We start from the raw sequence: 21831 nt of genomic DNA, 5'->3' as shown, positions 1-21831 counted from the left end.
AGTGGTTCTAGAATAATGTGCCCATCTTTAGAGTTTACTTTTTATTTACCATTGTCGCTGGAGTTAATTGGCCGCCAGTCTCTCTCAGGAGAGCTGCATATGTTAATTTTGATGCTTTGCTCATTTTATTTTGGGGTTCTGTGTGAATTTTAAACTAGCCTGGGGAGGCAGCGGAATGCTGTGCATGGCTCTGGGAAAAGGTAGAGTCTGAATACTTCATATGTGGCATTAACCGATTGGTTTCAGATTTGCAGAGCAGGAATTTCAGAGATGCTGTTTAAAATATTATTTACAAATAAACCTGACCTGTAATTTATCATCGACTCTTAAGTTTCCATACCCCGGCCTTAATTTCTATTCAGGCAGCAGGGTTTTTTTTTTCTTTTTGTCTTTTAAGATTTAGAACACCACGTGGAAGTTGGCATTTAAAGTGCTGCTGTGTATGCACCCACGGTCATGTCAAAGTTCTTCTGCTGTGCCCGTTTTTCCTCTGAGTAAGTGCTCATGCATACTCCTGGCATGCACTTTTTTCTTCTTTGGGCCTGAACTGCCCTTTTAAGAGCTTAAACTGGGCGTGCCCTGCAAACCTCTGGACTTTTCTTCACCCCTCCGGAGACTACATGGGCCTTTATTCATGGGTCTCTGACCTAAGTTGCACCAACAAACTTTACACTGGACACCTATTGAGGACTCGCTGGGATGTTTTACTGGGCTACATCCAAGCTGTTAGTTGCTCGAGGCGCTCTGAAGGCGCTTGTCCCCCACCAGGGTTTTGTCCATCAAGTTCCTGCCTCTCCATCTTAATCATCCCTCCAGTTGTGGCTGACTCGATTGACCCACGTGCCTACCGGGCCTTTCGGATGCTCTTTGTCGGTCTACACCGAAGATTGCACTCCAAAGCCTTGTACTGGCATCTGTCCGAGATACTTTCTTTGAGCATGTGCGTGATGCTGCATATGAGGCACCTCAACGGGGTAAAACACTGGTTTTGTAGATTCTTATTGTAGCAACCATTTCTTGGCCTTCCGTTGGAGCATCTTTTTCAGTTTTGCCCGTTTTAGGCTGTTGGGTCGCTACGTGGCAAAACCAAAGGAAATGATGGACGGAGTGTTGAACATTGCAAGCACTCACCCCCAGTCAACTGATCTGGGTTTAATCCACCACCGTTCTTTAGCCCACTCTGCCACCCCAGTTCAGACATGGCCATATGCAAATCAGTCTGACCCTGTGCCTCATGGGAACAGTCCAGCCCAAACTGCCAAGCCATGTCTTCCCTGGACCGGAAACAAGCTTCCTAGGACCGGTTTCTGGCATTTCAGCCGTCTTCAGCCAGGATAGCTTGACTCCAGTGGCAAAGTGAGCAAGGGACTCACGTCTGAGCATACCCTGCCAACTTATGGCGAACATAGCAAAACCAAAGGAAATGATGGACGGAGTGTTGAACATTGCAAGCACTCACCCCCAGTCAACTGATCTGGGTTTGGCTCAGAAATGTATGCATTGTCAGCATTCCGTCCATCATTTGTTTGTTGTAACGCTTTTCGCCCTAAGTGGGATGGGTATTCCCAGACGTGGGACCCGTGCTCACTACGCCACTGGAGTCAAGCTATCCTGGCTGATGACGGCTGATAGCCAGAAACCGGTCCTAGGATGCTTGATTCCGGTCCAGGGAAGACATGGCTTGGCAGTTCGGGCTGGACTGTTGCCATGAGGCACAGGGTCAAGACTGATTTGCATATGGCCATGTCTTAACTGGGGTGGTGTAGTGGGCAAAAGAACGATGGATTTAACCCCGATCTCTTGACTGGGGGAGAATGTATGCATTGTCAGCATTCCGTCCATCATTTCTTTGTTGTAACGGGTCTCTACGTGATCACGCTCCTAGTCCATTTTATTTTCTTTCTTCCCCTGTGGTAAATAATTTGATGGATTCTTTGTTTTTGATGTATAGAGTGTTAGTCCGTCTGCAGTTACCAGCTGATAAAGAGAAAAGACTATTTCCCCCCCAACCCCCGCCTCCACCCACATGTTCTCCTCTGCCCAATTGGTTTCTGCTATTTTTATTTTTCCCATTGCTTGGCCCCTTTTTCACCAGTAGACTCTAGATCAACTTCCACGGTTTGGATACTGTTTTTCTGACTTTGGAGGGAGTATGACTGTTGCTGATCTAAAGACACCCAGACCCCTTGTAATCGGATATTTTCCCTGCTTACAGTTAGTGGTCACTCTAGTTTAAGTATGCGGTCTCGCTCTTCCCCCATTTGGGCTACAGTGGTAGGACACAGACTCTATTTCCCCATGTATTGTTCTCAGTAGGACATGCATCTGGCCAGCCATCTTCTGCAGCTGATTTTTGTTGGTGATCATTTTGGTGTTACTTTTGGCATGAAAATACCCTATAAAGCTCGGAGGGAGTGCTTCCTGTTACAGTGGTTGTATGGTTATTTACACCCACGTTAAACTGCTTTACTCCTATTTTGTAGTCGTGTAAGTAGACAATCGAGAGATCTGGGTTGTTTTGAGGCCTCTTCGATCTTGGCTCCTTTCTCTTGTTATGTTATGGTATTTTAAATTTGTACGGCCCACAGCTACCCCGAGGGGTTTCCCGGCGCCGTCCGGTAGGGAGAAGAAGAATAAGTAGTGGCTAACTGATTGAATAACCACGTCTTCACTTGTCTACGGAAACTACAAAGGACCGTTTCCTCCCGTATAAAGATGGGAAGATAGTTCCACAGGGAGGGTCCCAAAAAAGAAAAGGACCGCCCGCCCACCCTGGTAAGTTTAATTCTGGGGATAACTAATTTCGACTGTCCAGCAGAACGCAAAAGACGAGGAGGTGTGTTCAGCTGGATTGAAGATTGCAAGTATTGTGGGGCTGTTCCCGATTTAATTTTAAACATAAAGCTCAAGACCTTAAATTTAATACGGTTCTCCACTTTAAGCCAGTGTAGTTTGCGAAGAGTCAGTAGCTGACTCCATCCTGGGTACCTGACACAGCAGCCGCGTTTTGCACCACCTGCAGCCTTTGTATTATGGTTTTATTAGAGCCGAAGCATAGAACGTTGCCGTAGTCCAGCCTAGATGTTACCAAGGCCTGAACCACAGTACGTTGAACAGAGAGGGGTATCATCCACAAAAGTTTCTACATCCATCTCAGAATGGTAAAGCAGGTTGCAGCCACCCTAGTGATTTGTTGTTTTATTGACAGGTGGTCGTCGATGATGATACCCATGTTGCGCACTTGATATAATGGCTGGGGTAGAGTGCCCAGTGTTGAGATCCCCAGATGCCTTTCTCTTTTCCCAAAATCATAACTTCAGTTTTATCTCCATTTAGTCTGTTGTTTTGCATCCAAGATGCAATTTTTCTCAGACCAACCTGGAGAGCAGATAAATCAGATCCTTTGGATGAAGTAAGGGAAAAGATTATCTGCGTGTCGTCCGCATAGGAGAAAAGGGACAGCCCTCCCTCTTCAGCAGTATATGCCAACGGGCAAACATAGACATTGAACAACAAGGGACTCCGCACTGATCCCTGGGGCACTCCATAAGGAGATCGATGGATATTCGAGCTTGCTGAGGTAGAGAGGACCTGAAAAGTTCGATCAGCTAGGAAAGAGCGAAACCATTGTAATGCTGAGCCTCCAAGGCCTAAGGACTTGCAAGGCTTTCAGCCGGACCGTGTCAGCCACCGTGTCGAAAGCGGCAGTAAAATGAGACCCTCCGTATCTCTGTGGTCCAAATGCTGTCTCAACATTTCGGTAACACCAAGTAAAGTAGATTCCGTGGAGAAGCCTGCTCTAAAACCAGACTGAGAGGGACGAAGAACATTTTGAGACTCCACTAAAGAAGTCCACTGGGAATTGACATGTTTTTCGAGAAGTTTGTAAAAAAACTGGGAGCAGAGAAATGGGACGGAAATTTGATGGCATGGAAGGAACCCGCATTAGGTTTCTTTAAAAGAGGGAGCACCACGGCATGCTTCCATTCTGGAGGAACAAAACCTTCCTGTAAAGAGCCAATAGGAAGGTCTATGATCAACCGGAGCGTGGGCGCCTCAAGCGGTTTCATCACGGAGATAGGAAGAATGTCACTAGGAGAGTCTGATTTAATGCTAGCCGAGAGACTGTTAAAAGTACTAGTTCCTAAAAGGGACAATGCTTCCAGCCTGATGATGGATTTTACATTATCCTGGATCTGAGACACCCCTGTACTAGCAATTGTCGGTATGGTGTTGGAAGTATGTGGGGAACTTAGCAGGTTATCATATGCGAGGGCAGAATACATTTTCTCAGCTTTCTCCACAAAGGAGCAAGCGAGGTTCTCACATTGCGTTGCAGTTAAGGTGCAGGGGGTAGTCTGAGAATAAGAACCAGATAGTTCTTTAACTACCTTACAAAGCGTTTTTGGGCATTGCTGAGCTTTAGAAATTTTATGAGTGACAAACTCAGCGCGAGCTGCTTTGCATAAGTCACTTGGAGCCCTATTATAGGTTATCTTAGCATCTGTCTTGTAGTATTTCCTCCATTGCCTTTCCAGATTTTTACATTTAGATTTCTCAATCTTGAAGTTCTCTGTAAACCAGGGGGCAGGCAGCTGATGGTTACCTCCTCGTTTATAGTAAAGAGGAAGGCAGGTGTCTACTGTATGAGAGATCCATCTTTTGATGGAACCCAGATGTGAGGTAGCAAGCTTTTTTATAGATGGTCTAGAATCATCTAAAAAATTATTTAAGGCTCCAACATTGAGCTTGGACCAATGTCTGACTTCAAGGTTAGGTCCGGCCGTGACTGCCGGGGTGCTGGCTGACGGGTAACCGCCAAATGGTCAGACCAGCACAAGTGGAAAGCAGGAGGGCAAATGAGATCCGACAGAGTAGAAAAAATTGGATCAAGCAAGTGACTGCAACATGGGTGGGACCTAAATTACAAAGATGAATATTCATTGCTTTAAGATCAGCAATGAATGCTGCGCTGTTGGTGCATGCAGAATCATCTAAATGAAGATTCAAGTCACCCAGGATGGTGAAATTAGCAGCATTCAGAATGTGGGAGGTTATCCGGTCCGGGCAAGATAGTGCCCAAGGCCCAGCTGGGCCCGGAGGACGATGCACTAGTGTACCAGACAATATGAACTTAGGGCTGTGTGTGAGAGTTTAAATAACAAAGCTTCACAGTCATTAGCAGGTAAGTCATCACAATTGCAATCAATAGAACTTTTATGAATAATAGCAATGCCACCCCCTATTCTTAATCTTCTCTCCTTCCTGAAGATGGAATAATTAGTAGGGAGTGCCGCTGCCATATCTGGCCCAGGGAGTGCCGCTGCCATATCTGGCCCAGGGAGTGCCGCTGCCATATCTGGCCCAGGGAGTGCCGCTGCCATATCTGGCCCAGGGAGTGCCGCTGCCATATCTGGTCCAGGGAGTGCCGCTGACATATCGGGCCCTGAACTGTCATGTAACCAGGCTTCTGATAGAAAGACGGCATCCGGCAGGTTATTAAATAAAAGATAAATATCCACCTTATGCTTCGGGAATGAGTGACCGTTAATACTGTAAAAAGTAAAATCTTGGTATGGTGGAGGTGTACCCAAGTATGTAGTTTTCCATGCTAAAGTAACATGATTCAAGAGTCCAGGTTCGTACACTAGGGGCAAAGCTCTGTCTTGACAGGCAGTTGGCAGTGACCATAGAGGGGAACCTACAATGCTGGCCGTTAAGGGGGGCTTTGTCTAATGCAATCTTGTGATAGTTAGAAGAAGAGCGTCGACGAAGATCATTCAATCGTTTGGAGGAGTACCTTAACCTCGTTGTGTTAAATTGACCAGGGGTTGTGGACCCTGGTCCCAGCCGGGCTCGGATGGGCGCAGGCGGGCTTGCCATCAGCTCACCCGCTCCCGGGCCATTAAATAGTGGTTCGGGGGAGCCGCAACGCGAGAGCTGGACTGCCAACTGAAATGGAAATGACGGCACGCAAAGATGACCTTCACCGGAGGTCTAAAGTGCAAGGTGCAAGGAAGGGGTTCCCTTTCATAAAATAAATGCCCCACTAAGAAAGCGGAGTATAACACAATCAGAGTAACAGTGTAACAATTTAAAACCAGTTAAAAAAATATGCACATCACAAAATCAAATTCAAATTACCCATAATAGAATTTAAAACGGAGTATCAGGCGAAGTGGAAGAGAGCCTACCAGCTTCTTGCATTGCACTTGCTACCAAGACAGGATGGATTTAGGAAATGTAATGGTTTCTTTCTGTCAGATTCCTGATTTCAGTAAACTGTTCTTAAAAGGTGAAGTGGAGCTATTTTTCTGAACAGAATGAGACCTGGCTGTAGCATCCTCCTTTCTGTGTGTGGGCCCTGTCCCGTGTCATGCAAACTATTTATCTAGGGGTCCATGTGATCATCTGAACAGGTATTTGCCTTTATCCCTGGAGGAGGAAAAGAGTCTTCTCTTCACGTGGACTCTTCTCTCTGAAGGTTGAACATGTAAGAACTGTCCAAACATGCTAAAATAACTCTAAGGGCCTGGGTTCCTTTCCGTCCTGCCAGCTGGTCTGCTTTTTCCATTAATGGAATAGAAATTTGCAGAAGAGGGCAGAGTGTTCTCTGGAGGCTACAAGGTCTACTTGATTGACAGGTACACAATTTACATCTTTCGAAACGTGAACATGCCTGCATCTGAAGCCTATGATTAATCATTCTGTTCCATCAATTATTTATTCATCTGTCAAGTACGTGAAAGGTGATCACGCAGAACAAGAAGTTTGAACGATTTGTATCGAAACATCTGTCTCAAAATGCTAATTGTGAGAAAGTGCCTCTTTGACATGGTTAGCCCCCGCTTTCTGCCTGGTATTTGATGTGGTTCTGATTGTAGTGCACAGTGTTCCTGGCAACCAGGTCCCCTGTGCCAGTGCTTCTGCCATACAAATGTTCCCCAATAGGCCCTTCAGGCCCCTGTAAGTACCTAGTAAATGGGCATAGGGACTGAAGAGGGTCCCCTAGGGACCCCTCACCTAGGCCATGCAGACTATCACTGCAGCATGCATGGCCTGGTGCAGGCAAAACGACAATCGACATTGCACACTGCCTGTGTGCCATGCCAATTAGCACTGCGTACGGTATGGGTAAGTCACCCCTCTAGCAGGCCTTACAGCCGTAAGGCTGGGTGCACTATACCACGGTTGAGGGCATATCTGCATGAGCAGATAAGCCCGTACAATATTGGGCACCATTTCCTAATATTGTAAGTGCCAGTAAAGCCATAGAGTTCATGGGCTGGAAATTCGACAACTCTAGTTCCTCAGCACCATGATGGCTTCTCTGAACCCAGGAGCATTTGGTACCAAACTACGCCTCTCAATAAACCCACACTGATGCCAGTGTGGAATGTATTCAAACATGTACTCAGAGGGCACCTCAGAGGTGCCCCTGAAAACCTAACCACCCTGATGTGGCCACAGACTGACTTTAGTCAGCCTGCCACCACCACACATGATATCCTCTGCTCTCTGGGACCAGAAACCATGCACGTCCTGGGCGGAGGTGTCGCACCTCTTCCCCCCCCCAGGATGGCCCAGTGCTTGAGAGGAGAGCTTCAAAGGCCTGCTGCTTTTGGAATGCGACCTCCAGCCTCTGCTGCTAGCAGCAGATGGCAACCCCTGGTTTACACCCCCACTTTGGGCAGAAAACAGACTGTGTAAAAACTAGGAAGAATAGGAGGTGTGCCCACCACTGCTAACTCCACCCCTAAGGTGAAGGAGGCAAGGTGAAGTACACCTTTCAGTCCCCGCCATCTTGAAGATGCAGGGGGGCTCCATTCAGGGTTAGAACGATGGGCCCTCCCACGGGAGGGTGGAATAATTGAGAGTGTAGACACTCCAGGTATGGTGCCCATTGGCCCCAAGTGGGATGGGTATGCCCAGACATGGGTCCCTTGCTCACTGTGCCACTGGATTCAGCTAGCCTGGCTGAAGAAGGGTGACATACCCTGAAACCGGTCCCAGGATGCTTGCATCTGGTCCAGGCAGGACCTGGCTTGGCAGTTCTCCTGAGGCACTGGGCTAAGACTGATTTGCATATGGCCAGGTCTAAACTGCAGTGGCATGGTGAGCAAAAGAATGATGGATTTAACCCAGATCTCTTTACTGGGAGTGAATGATTGGTTCTGCATTCCGTCCATCGATTTGTGTCTTTTGCTTACTACCAAGGGGACAGCATGACCAAACCGCTTTCAACTTGCACACATTTGTTGGATCTGAGGGGTCTCCACCCCCGAACCTCCAGGTGTAAGGTCTAAGGCCCTAGGCCCTCATGCAGTAACACATATGACACAAGCACTTAGAGTTACTGTATGGAACTGGCCAAGGACACGTGCGTTTGGCCCGGTTTGTTAGCTTTCTAGATGGACTTTATATTGCTACTGTACTGCTATGCTTGGAAATAACCTCTCTCGTTTTTACAGGCTCTCTCAGGGTCATAAAATGACTTTGCTTTCAAACTTCGTTAATGAGACGCTGATTTGATAATATGGATATATTTTTGTAATTTGCTCTGGGCTTTACTCCCACAATCTCTCACAAGATTGCATTAATATAAAATGAATTCACCCACATACGCTCTAAAGTGCTCTGAGGCTAGACCAGGGTGCTGTGTAGTCCTTTACAATGTAGGTGCTAGGAATTGACCGTGACTTCAGCGGTATTGTCCAGAGCCATTGGTTCATACTGTGACAGAGTTGTTATTTAGTATTTCAGCTTGGGGGTGCGGGTAGTAACCAGAAAACAGGACTTTAGTACCTGCTTGAAATTGCTAGTCTAGTCCACCTTCTCTCAGTCAGAACTCTGGTAATGTGGATACAACGAGGAAGATGGCTCTTGATGTGACCTACAAGGCTTGCGATGATAAGACTGGAAATCAACATGTGTATTGGGGTACTGGAATAGTGGTCTGAACTAGAAGGATTTGCCTAAAGCAGATAACCATATGAGGACTGAACAGAAAGTTAAGAGAAGAGGTATAATTTTAGGAAACCTCCTGAAAACCTGAGGGCTGAAAGGTCATACTTTGTGAGTGAGGGCGTAACTAAATAAACCAAGGTGCAGAGCTAAGGTTTTTTTCTGACATAACTGTCTTGAAATCTACATTTAGTTTACTTCTAATATTCCTCATGTTCAAATAATTGTCTCCTTGTTTTTGAGTTAAAAACTGCCATTTTCCCATAAATTTTACTAATGTAAGGATTTTTTTTTCTGTTCAACCACACATTTTGTTAAACAATTTTAATGATGGATCTGCATGAATAATTTTGGTTACGTTGCTTGCAATGAGGTGTTAAACCAACATGTTCCAACTACTATAAAAGTGCAACAGTACTAGTCGGCTGTCATCGTAGTACTGAAGTCTGAGTGCCTGGTGCCTTCCGTAAGATAACAATATCCTCTCCTGGGAACTGAGGATATTGTTATCAGGAATACGATTCCATAGCAAATGCCCACCCTGGGAATTGGTGTTCTGGTGGGGTTCAGTAGCTGTGCAGTTCAAGGAGCCTCCATTCTGGAGTCTCCTCTCTGTGGTTGATGCCTTTCTGTTTCTTAACAGGCTTTATTACCGGTGTACGAAGAGTAAGGCGGACGGTGCCCGGTGGTGTGGGCGCATTCCTTGGCAGGTATGCCTGTTTTGTGTGTGCTCTGTAATGCATCTCACCTTTCTCCCTCTTTCGTCTCACCTTCTTGTCCTTTCCATTCCGTCCTTTCCATTCCATCCTTTCCTTGCTGTACTCTTGTCTCCCTTTTTGAGCCCTCTAAATGCTTTTTTTTTACCTCTGTGTGTACCTTAGCGCAATATCTACTGTGTACTCCCACACTCCATTTGTTCCTGTGTTGGGAAACACTAAACATGATGGTGGGTTGATGGCTTCAGTGCCAGCCAAACAAATCCCCTAATGCACAGTATATCCCTTTCTCTCTTGCTCAGTTCATACTGTAACCTAAGCCAGTGTCTGGGTTCACAGTTCTTGGTGTGATGTTTGGGATGATGTTCCTGGTCCTAGATGCATAGATGGGCAGGCCCGCTGTCTTCTATTTATTATTATTGATTTTAACACTTCTTAGTCTGCAGTCTGATGGTGTCCTGGCTGTGGGCGTGGTCAGAACCACCAGAGTTGGGGAGCTTGCCTGCAAGATAGGCCGGGGCGTTGGTCTTGATTGTCAATTAAAGAGAGCATAATTCAGAAAGCGCTCTACGATCAGATATGCTTCTGCTTGGATTTTAACCAAGGCCTAGAAGAGGAAAAAGACATTTTGTCTTTTTCTACATATGTAATTTGTAATACTAAACAGTTATGTGGGGGGAAACTGTACCATCTACAGTGTCCACTATGCCTCCCACCACTCTAAATTCAAAACTGCGAGCTCTTAACCTCAAATTTTCATTGTCGCAAAATTACTCAGCTACTGTAATATTTACCTGAGCCTGAAGCTCAGTTAAACTAGGATGACCCATTGCTTGTTACTCCTTATCATACGTTTGTATTAAAAAACATAAAAGCTCAAAATGTGCTCAGTCGCAGACCTTCCCACCCAATCCTTAGGGCTGTCCGCAGGCATGGAGACCTTATCAAGGGATTAGGCATCAGGGGGGCCATGCCCCGTTTTCTACGTGCTTGCTGCTTTCTACTTGATTGTGCGTTGCTCCTTTCTGGAATTAGCAAAGAGGTGAACAGCTAAAGGGTATCCCTTCTTTAGATCTTTCCTTACTCGTTGTTTCCAGAAGACTAGGGCTTAGATTGAGTGTGGTAGTAAAAACCACCGAACGTGCATATTTTGGTACACTTGTGTACTAAATAATAAAAAAAAAAAAATTCTGTGCCCGCAGAATCTGTATTTACACTATTTTGATATAAACCAACCAGCCAACTCTAGATGTTAAATACCAAATGGCTGTTATTTACTGGGTGCGGTAAATACCACACCTGATATATAGTGCATGTGTCAACGTCAAGGGCCAGATTGGGAGTGTCTAGAGGGGTATCCAAAATCGATAGCACTTGATAAATTCAGTTACCCAGAGTTCGGATTTCATTGGTCGCTATAGATTCCTCCTATGTAAGAGTTTTTAGTCCGTGATGGGGAATGACTTGAATTTTGGTATTTACTGCACAAAAATCAGCATTTCCTGATTTAAAACTGGTTTTTCTTTTCTTCCATTGAATTGTCAGGTTTGGCATACCAAAATTTATTGGGGGGGACTGTGGCTTTATCTCATACGATAATTATCAGGTATAATAAAGTCCGCACAGTTTGGTTTTCTTATCCATTATTAAACAAAGGTCTGAACAGGGTTCAGAAATAATGGTCCAGTTGCAATCCGGCCCCAGGAAGTGCCTGTTTTAAGGCATTGGAAGCCTGTGGAGTGATATATAACCCCTAAAACTTAACAACTGCCAGGACCGTTTGCAGGAGACCTCGACACCCCCCCCCCCCCCTCCCCACCCCCAAATCACACCAACACTTCTTCTTGTCTGATAGTGGAGCAGTAGCCTTTCTGTGAGGCCAAAGTATCACAAAATAGAACGAACAGAATGAATTGCTGGCCTCTGACATCAGTCAGACATTGCTAGCAGTAATCTGCCAAAATATTGAATGATGGCCCCCAGCAAGATTACGAATGGGGGGGGGGGGGTGTCGGTCTCCTGCAAACTGTCCTTCCTTAAACAAGCATTGGTATAGCCAATAGGTCTCGCCTTTTGGATCTTATAAGTGAGAAGTGCAGTTTTTAATCGAGCCTGATTCGTACTCCACCGTACAGAACACATTAGACCCAATCTCTATACCATGTTGGACACAACACAGATCCTATAGTTGGATGAGTACTGTAAATCCACAGGAACCTATATTCATACTTCGAATTACACAAACCGTACACCTTAGACACAGCTCCTGGCAAAATCATGCATTCAGCACTGCTCCAAGCAACATAGCAGGCTAAGCGTTTTATCTCATACACTGACAAAGGTATATTTGTGCTTTGCCATACCAAGCAATTTTAGCCCAGCAAGGTGAGGATTTCATTGTGAGATTACCTAGATGGTATGGTGGAGTAAAGTGCTCGCCCTGCAGTGGGATCTCGGACCCTTCTATCTCTTGCTTTTCACTATAGCAATCCTGCTCCCTCCCGCTCTCATGCCGAACTCTCATTCCATTATAATATGAAATGGCTAATACGGCGAATGTAATGCGCGTTCAGACTAAATGAACATATGAGCTAATGACTCCTATCGAAAGCCTGCGTTTTTTTAATGTTTGCTTTGATTATAGTATGAACATTGCACGTATAGTTATAGCTCCTGTACTGTTCTATTTTGTTTATCACTCAGAGCAAAGTATGTATCAATAGACCACGCTTGACAGAACACCACATATGCACGCAATGCAGCTCGGATCTGGCAAATAAATAGTTGGCTACTGCTATAAAGCAAACCTCTCTAAAACCGAATATACACCATTCAATCATGCATACACTACATAGGGCTTACTATTGAATACATCTCTGATGTACAATAAATAGATGTCATCGAGCACGCAATAGTTAACCTCTTCAGTGCCCCGCCCTTTCCACGCCCTGTGCCGGGCGTTTCATTAGCGGGCGGGGTTCATGACGAGATAGTCTCGTCATGGGCACAGCGCAACCGCGCTCCATGACGAGACTATCTCGTCATGGGCACTGAAGGGGTTAAAGTAAGCTTTACCATACCACATCTAGGCTACAATAGCGAACTACACACCTGATTAGCGATGCTTACCTAGAAAACAATGATCCTGGGCAATGAACAACGACCAACCATGTCAATGAGAAAAAGTCAAAGGTCTTCAGCATACACATCAACGCACATAATACATCACATAGATCGTTATCAAGCTCAAACTAATTCTACTTTCATGATCATCCCAGAGCCATATAAAAAGGCAGTTAATTAAAAAAAAATCGATACTGAGATCTAATAATGGTAGAAGGCATGCTATAAGAAACAGCAGAGAGGCAGCGACGAGATAAACCTCGTTCGTGCACCTTCCTAGAACTACACTGTTTATGCGCCCCCACATGGAGTTAGTAAGCGCTTTATAACGTCTGCAATACAATACACACACAGGCGCACCCAAAAGATAAGGAAATGATGAAATGAGAGAAAGGCACACCTTCAATCTACAGAAAACTCCTGACCCCTGACATACTCCTCAATGACTAGCAGTGCAAGGCCACGCTTCCCTCCCCACTCTTATGGTGCAAGGTCCTACCGGCAACTTAGAGGGCAGCTGTCAATATTCGAGGCAACTGACTATCTGCACTACAAGAACTTATTAAGGATAGTCAACATTTCCACAAAGGAGGCTCTGATGCATAAAGAATGCAGGCGCGCACTCACAAGCACTCGCGCGCAGTGCAAAGGGCAATGAAAAATAGGACGACACAGGTGTAGCACAGTGACGGGAACTGGGTGATACATCCCAGGGAACATAACCCTGCAATCATAATAGTAATTATAGTCCTAATCACAGGCAGGAGGAAGCACTTTAAGCAACGGGAAAGCACGCGGCCCCACAGCAGTACAAGGTGCCCGGTAGCCCTGCCCCCCAAGGTCGACGGACCAGACTTTGGATACCTCTGAGGATGAGCCCACTCGAGAGGTACTCACAGCCACAAAAGACAGCGTTGTGGAGCGCTATGTAATAACAGGGTCCATTTACAAGGCGCACAAACACAAAATGTTTCTTTCTGCTGAAATCATTTCTATTACCCGAATAATGCCACTCATTTTGAAGACCTCGGAAGGAAAATTGGCCAAGCTAGCCACCCTGTGATTGTATCTTGTGACTGGGAGGTTACACACGGATGTCAACATCCAGAGCAACCCGGGGTCATAATATATATTTTCTTGAGTCCTAGCTGCAATCGGTGCCAATATCTAATGGGAGAACAGGGAGTTTGGAACAAAGAAAGAATGCACGCAAAACCAGCATTGGCCGCGCGACGCGGGAAGCTTGTGAGTAATGTTAAAAAAGGAAAATACGCTGGTGATGCGCACGCACAGCAGCACGTGAAAGTGATCGCGCTGGAAGGGAGGTAGATGGCGGCTGCGCTCATGCACGCTCGCGTGAACGCAAGCGCTAGGCCACCAAAAGCCTGTGGCAGCACTTTGGAAACACGTACACTAAATGTCTCGCAGAGCAGCGCATACGCTGGCTCAGTGAGACCTAAAAATTAAACTGACTTTTTTTTTTTCTTTTTTTTTTTAAACGCTTCCCATTTTCCTTTTAAGGAAATGGGATGCGTTTCAACAAAAAAACCTTTATTCAAAGGCAATCACAGACATAGTGGTCTGCTGACCTCAGCAGGCCCACAGCTCTGTGAATTGCAAACTTCGACCTACCTCATTAATATCATGAGGTAGGTTGATTTGCAACACACTAGGAATCGAAAGAATGAAATAAAACGTTTCGTACATAAGGAATATCAATTTCCAAATAGCGAGCCAGATAACATTTCTATGTGGAATTTGCTATTCTTATTCTTTGTACATTTGGCCCCACCGACCTCCTCATCCTAACAAAATATGCCTCCTTCTGGAATTTCTCATCCTGCCAAAACCCTCTTCCACGCTTTTTTGCTGTATTTAGTGGAGTGTCCGACCCCTGTCTGCGCACAAACAACCCAAAGGATGAGGCTTGTGAACAAATGTTTAGGAGCGACCCAGTGGCCACTGCCAAATGTTGAACGCATGGGAAACCACTTGTCGCCCTCGTCTTTCCCTCACCAGTGTTCTGTCAACCAGCTTACAGTAGTAGTCCATGAAAGCCACATATTTCTCTCATGGCCTAATCACCTCAAAGGCGAAACGAGTCCGTGCACCTGGCCAGTGTGACTTAGGGAGCCAACCCTCACATGGTTTGAAACCAGGAAGAAATGAGCCCAATTATTTCCACCTGTGCTTTTAGCCTACTGATGTGAAAAACATAACGGGAGAGCTGTTGCCTGCTTGCTGAATGCCCTTTAATGCTGTAATGTTAACTAACAATCTCATTCATTCGGCGTGCAGCGTTATCCCAAAGAATAAAAAAAAATGGGGTGATTGCTATCATCTGTGACTAAGACTCACAAGTGATAGGACTAACAAAGCTGTGTCTCTGGTGCCACCTACTACCGTTATCACCTATCCTCTGACTTGCCCTGTCCATTTTCAAACCACTAAGTCTGTCTTGACCATCAGTGCAAATTTACTTCTATTTTTTTTTTATTGGCAGAATAACTTTATACTTGTTGCGACAAGAGGGTGGGGGATCTTTAAGCTTCATGACTTGGAGAGGAGGAGGCTGTAATACTAATCTTATTTTTCCTTTTATTTTTTGTTTTATCATTGCAGGGTCAAAAGCCCAGAGAGCTGCCACGAGATGAGAAATCCCAGTCGGTTCTAGGGAATCCGTTCCATTCCAAACCAGAGCGAAACCCCTTCAAGATTTTGAACGAGAACTTGGAGCCCTCTGCCTGGAAGCAGGTGCATGAAGAGCGGCAGGAAAGGAAGATGGTAGAGGAGAAACAGAAAGCCAGGGACAGAAACCTGGAAGATGAGAGAAAGATCTCGTCCGACTCTTGGAAAGACCGAGAGCTGCCAGTGGGTATGAAGGTGAAGAAAACCTATGAAAGGAAGAGGCTGGACTCTGTGGAAGAAGCCACAAGATCAGAAAAGGAACTGCGAGATCAGCTGATCCTAAAAGATGGACCTATTTTACAGGAGAAAAGTGGTGAGCATGAATTCACAACTACAACCAAGAACCATATTGGATATTCTGGGGACAAAGTGGAATCACTTAAACCACCAGCTCCGAGTGATGCTAAAGTCGGGTCCAGAATAGAACCAGGGATGACTAGCGGCAAACATAAGGATTCTGCAGATCAGGGTGCGGTCGAGGGAAAGCACAGGGACATTAGGGCGGAGGGTGCGATTGCTGATAAGCACAGCGAAAAAGGTGCAGATGAAAAGCACAGAGACACTATTTCAACTGTCAAGCACAGTGCTTCTAGAGAACTGGAAATTGAAACCCATGCTACAAGAGGGGAAAGCTATCCGAATGGCACGACCAGTGAACCAAAGAGCAACTTCTGCAGTGATGGGAATCAAACCACTTTAAAAGATGGCATCCAGATGGAGAAACCAAGCAAGGGGCTTCCAAGCCAAAGCAGTTTGTCTGGAGAGGATCAGTGCAAAGCAGACTTGAAGATCGCCAAAGCCAGCACTAAAAGTGCTGGGGAGCACCTACGCCTTCTCGCCAGTGCTGCTAAGACTCAGACTGCCATTCTGGAGGAAAAAGGCACAACAGTACAAAAGGAAGTTTGCAATAAAGGAGTCACATCTACAGCTCAGGGTGATGAGGAGGAGATCATATTTGTTTCCAGCAAACCTGGAGTGGGCAAAGCAGCTGACGAAGTAGTTGTTCCTCGTTCTGCTCCATCTTCCGTTCGACCCTCTCTGGGTGCTGTGCAGAGGACAATCACCTCTTTTCCAGGATTCGGGCATGTTCCCCCAGTGTCCGGTCCCCATCACCCTACAGAACTCCACAACCAACTCAAGACGCAGCTCAAACTGAAGAAGGTAACTATTGCGTTCATGTTCGGTACTTTTTGGTACTCGAGTGGTAGGCGTGGTGTTTGTTTCTCCACATGTGCTCTGCCCCTTCCACCTTTTTTTCTAATTTTGGTAAATCTGTAACCACAGCAGTTCACTCCCTGATCTGAAATATGCAATGAATTTCAATCACATCTGCAGTGCTACAAAATGATATTGTTTAATAATCTGTTCAGTAGTGCCCTCCCACCAGAAAGCTTGATTTCCTTGTTCTTGACGTCTGTTGCGATTTAGTAATTTGTAAATTCTGGTGAATGACATTTTGACTTGTGATGAGAGAGTGAAGAAACACTGTGGTTTCATTGATCTTTGATGGTGGTTTTTGGTACAAGACATACAGCAAATTGTGGATTTGAGTTTTCACATGAGGATTTGGTTGGTATGTTTTTGTGAGAAAATTGGGAAGCTATTTTACCACTGTTGGAAACTGGATTTTTGTGATGTCCCCTTATTCAGTGTTTATTATTCTAATGCTTTGAGGGAGGCTGCTGCTACTTTTCACCATTGGATCTAAACTTCCTTTTTCAAATCCTTCTATTGGGAAACGCTGACTTCATGAAAATGCCCTATATTTATCTTTTTGTGGTTTCTCGTACTGCTTTCCTCCCTAGTGCAGGGTGTTGGTGCACTTTACAACATACAACTGATTTCAAGAATGCTGGAAAAATCTAAGATACAAGTAAGGAATCCCAGGTCATCCTGTAAAGAGAGGTACAGATAGTGCATCATTTTGCAGACAAAAGCCATATATGCAAAGACCGAACGTAGGAAGCTGTCTCTTTTTGTGATATATTAATTTGATATACCGTATCAGCCGTTACCTCATGAGTGGGCAGGGGCTTGCTCTAGCAACACCAAGGTGCTCTGTTAGGGAGTAGTGTGGTCGAGCAGCCTTAGTCTTGACCGAAAAGACTGCAGGCATCTACAAATACAATCGATGATCCATTAATGAGTCATGACACACATGACTCAAAAAGGGGATCCACACCAATTTATAAAAATAGCAAATATCTCTTTATATGTTTAGGCACAAGATAAACAGTTCAGGTAAGTAAGTTTTTAAATATATATATTCTTTCAGTTCAAAATTGGTCACCGTGCAATTTTTGAGTTCTGCAGTGTTATCCTATGGAAGGAAGATCAGGTTTTGCAAACCGGTACATTACATCGACTTACAGGGTCAATCTTCAGAAGTTCAGGACTGTGGTGGGCAAGGTCCAAGGCAGCACCAACAGTACACCACCAGCGTCATGAGGGCGGCCGGGTGCAGGGTGCAAAAAGTTATCTTATCCTATGGTGATCAGCAAAAAGAGGCTGCAGGCTCTGTCTGGAAGGCCAGTCGGGCTGAACCAACGAGGGGCTCCGACCTTGCAATGCTCTGGGACGTAGGGGCACCCTTGTCCTCTCCTCCACGACCCAGGGGCAACAGATGCAGGGGTGACTCTTGGCATCAGGTTTTCTTACCGGGGCAGTCTCGGTAGAGGAGGCCGGAGGAGGAGAGAAGCAAACCGTGAAGGACGCCCTCCTGGACTTGGGCTTCGGGAAAGCCTCTCTAATGTAAATGGTGTCCAGCTAGCCAACGGGCAGTCCATTGCAGCTGTGTGGCTTGGTGATCTGCAAAGACATCATGGGCACCCAACCCACCCTAGCAGGTCGACGGCCTGGACACGTCTATGTCCAGGCCCCCAGAGGATGGCAGTAAGAAGGGCATCTAGTTCATGGCATGCCTTAGAAGTGAGTTAAAGTGGGACATCCAGGAAATGGAGGCGTCTCAGTAGCATTACTATTTTAGCCACCACGACTCGCCCTGTGGGGGTGAGAGGCAGGGTAGACCAGAATGTTAGCTGTGATCTCAAGGACCGCGTGGCCTTTTCCAGGTTTTTCTCCAGGAGGTCGCTGTGCGCTTTCATGACCAAATATCGAAGGCTCTAGGGGTCGAAGGTCATCATAATCTCTACCAGGTTAACCTGCTACTCTTGATTCCTGAAGAGGAAAGACCAGAGATTTGGAATGATTGATTCCAAACCTCGAGTGTCACAAATTGTGCTATAGTGGAAGAAATCCATGCCAGTGTCTGTGTGAGAAGTTGGCCTGGCATATGCTGGTCACTAGTTATAGTGGCCACCTTGCACCAGTCCAATTCGACTCTTATGGTAGGTAGGTTTAAGACAACCTTTTAAAGAAAGCTATCCTAGTGGTAGCTGTGGAGAGCAGCCTTCAGGCTAAGTCTCAGAGGAATGTAAAGTAGCTTGTTTTACCTTATAATCTCTTGAATTACCAAATGAAAAGACACCACACAGGTATATATATCAAATATATATGTATTTATTTCTAAACGCACACTACTAATCTCTTTATGAGATTAGAAGTCAGGAACACATTCAAATATCAACGTTTCACAATAAGTTGAGCACAAATATGGCTGGGGCTCTAGGGGCAAACCAGACCATATACTAAAAAAGAGGGTTAGGAAAGTCGACTTGCAAAATGACAAGGCCTAGGGCCTGTAGAATTGCTGGGGCTTCACTACTGCAGTGAAAGCAGGTAAGTAACAGACCCACGGGAGACTCATGCAGTGTGTGAACACAGCCGTGGGTTCCCTGTTGATTATAATGAAGCAAGTTGCGGTTTGATTTTTAAAGTTTTCAGGGTACTTCGAGGAAGTCTACAAGCAAGCCACTTACAAGGTAAGTAATTCGAGGGCCAACACACACTAGGGCACCGGAGCGCACGAGTTACCTCACCCAGGGAAGCTGGGTGCTTAGGTGTCTTTTGGTGTCTGGTCGAGTCGCTGTTTTCTGTGGAGACCAAAGAAGACTTGCTGCTTGCGTCGACTGAAGAAGTGTCTGGTGGAATCCAAGGGTGGATTCGAGATGCAGATGACCAGAAAATTGAAGGGACAGTGTTCAGTCACTTGCCAGTGACTGGGGGGCCAAGAAGCTGGTTGCCCATGGAAGTCGGGTGATTTCAGGTGATCAAAGGTGTTTTGACTCTTTGCTCACTAGGTCCAGGAAGGATTGACGATGACCAACAGCTGGATTCGGAGTGTCCCACGACGTCTGCAGCTTATTGAGGTGTCGGCAACCGGATTGGAGCCAACAAGCCTTGGCAACAGCAAGTCTCGTGGAAATCGAAGGTCAGCGTTGCAGACCAGCAAGGTATGAGGGACTCACCCAGCGAGGGTGAGTGAGGGCAGGCCTGGAGCAATCAGGGAAGCCCTTTGAGTTGATCAGAAAGGGCTTTGGGGAACCCACAAGCCAACGGGCAAGGGATCGCGAAGGCGCTTCCTGAGGAAATGCTTCACAGGAGCCCACGGTCACTCGGGACGGGGTAGGCCTCTGATTTTCGCTGCAAAACCTGCTGGAGGCTTGGGCCACAAATGGTCCAAAGCACAAGTTCGTAGAACGTCGTGAAGGGGGTTGCACTCGACAATAGTGCACGGTACCCGGGTATTGCTGTTCCTCGTCACTCATGGGGTCTACTCGCCTCAGCTCTGCTGGGGACTCACAATGGCCGTCGAGGTCAGGAAATCCACTTCCGGGGCTGCAGGGACTTCGAACTCCGGCGGGAGCGGGCACGTTTGTGACCGTTGATTTAGAGTTTCTGGTGGCTGCCAAGCAGGGGAGTCACTCCTTGACTCCAAGGGAGATTCTTCTGTCTTCCAAAGGTAGTGGAACGTCGAAGGGCCAGGATTCTTCTTTGTAGAGAGTCGTCCAGGGTTATCTGTTTTGCAAGGGAAAAGTTTGCTATCTTATACTGAAGATAGGGGTGGGACTAGCTCTATGACCACTCCTCTGGGAGGGTCAGGGTAGGTGGTGGTTACACCCTCTTCCCTTTGTCCAGTTTCGCGCCAGAGCAGGGGCAGGTAGCCCCTGAACTGGTTTGAGCTGGCATATGCACAGAGGAGCCTACTGCTCTCACAGTGCAGGACTTCAAAGCACTCAAGGAGCGCACCCACCTAGCCCCAATACACTAAATCCTGTCTGGAAGGTAGTGACCCCTTCCTGTGACAGGATGCCTATTGTTGGGCTTCCTCCACTGCAAGTTTCAGTCAGCAGCAAGAGGACAGCCCAGTGTCTGTGCTGGTGGCATCCATTTTGTGATGCCAGGGCTCTTTCAGATTTCTACTGTGTTACCACAGTAGGTACATGTCGTCCCCTCTAGAAGGGTGGGATCACACTCCCACATCATAGACTGATGTGGGGGTATGATTCCAAGTTGTTTGACACCAAACACGACCTGTTTTGATGCAGTCATTCCAAAGTTAGCATTATAATGCATTTGCACTTAAGAGTATATGGTTTAACCGCAGCCACAAACAGCCACAGAGAATAGACTCTGCCAGCTGCAGAGGGACCCTGCTCATGCAGAGGCACCCCCTCACATTGTAAACCAAGCACCCTGCCCTCAGGATTGATAGGGCCTGCCATAGGGGTGGCTGGTTTATATGTGTGTGTATGGTGAGATATAGAAACCTATACCTCAGTGAGGAGTGCTAACATTACCTCACCCAGGCTGCAGTAGCAGGCCTGTGGTGTCAGATTTAGTCTGCTTCCCAGGGGTGGCATAATACATGCTGCAGCCCCTGGTAGGCCTGTGACGTGCCTATGCCCTAGGTACCTAAGGTATCCTATACTAGGGGCTCATAAGGTACCACAGTATCCAATCACTAGTGCATCTTGTATGCACTCCAAGTTGTTTAGAGAGAACAGAGAGGCTGGGGCCCTGATTAGCAGGGACCCAGATTAGCAGGGACCCAGCCAGACTATAGCCAGAAACCAGTGTATACATCAGAAAAAAAGTGGGGGCAGCATAAGTGCAGATCCTACACAATGCGCTCACAATATTCTGCTTTTACACCACCCAAGAGTGTCCAATACCTGTGCAATATTTAGGACTAAGCAGACTGGGGCAGGACTGGGTTGTTTTGCTCAGGACATGGTGGACTTCAAATATTGAGAGAAGTGTTGCATCACGGAATAAAGCCATACTGATCTTTGTTGACAAGGGTCGGTAGATGGGAAAGAAGGTGCTCTGCCAAAATTCTACGTAATATCTTGCATTCTGAATCTAAATCGGACGGTATGAGGCATGGGAAAGCGGGTCTACCTCCGGTTTCGGTATCTGCACAACTATAGCCTCTCTA

General features: G+C 46.3%; 1 protein-coding gene across 4 annotated transcripts in view; it reads left to right on the top strand.

Annotated features, from left to right (window-relative positions):
* The window catches only part of TTF2 (transcription termination factor 2), a 186546-nt gene that overhangs the window by 13807 nt on the left and 150908 nt on the right, over window positions 1-21831 (top strand). For all 4 annotated transcript variants that reach the window (XM_085620975.1, XM_085620976.1, XM_085620977.1 and 1 more), the window contains exons 5-6: window positions 9608-9674; window positions 15426-16652. In XM_085620975.1, coding sequence (XP_085477101.1) covers window positions 9608-9674; window positions 15426-16652 — 1294 coding nt within the window. The remainder of the gene's footprint in view (window positions 1-9607; window positions 9675-15425; window positions 16653-21831) is intronic.

This window comes from Triturus cristatus, chromosome 8 (assembly GCF_964204655.1).
Source record: "Triturus cristatus chromosome 8, aTriCri1.1, whole genome shotgun sequence".
Classification (NCBI taxonomy): domain Eukaryota; kingdom Metazoa; phylum Chordata; class Amphibia; order Caudata; family Salamandridae; genus Triturus; species Triturus cristatus.
Note: the sequence above shows the minus strand (reverse complement) of the source record. Positions and strands in the feature narration are given on the sequence as shown.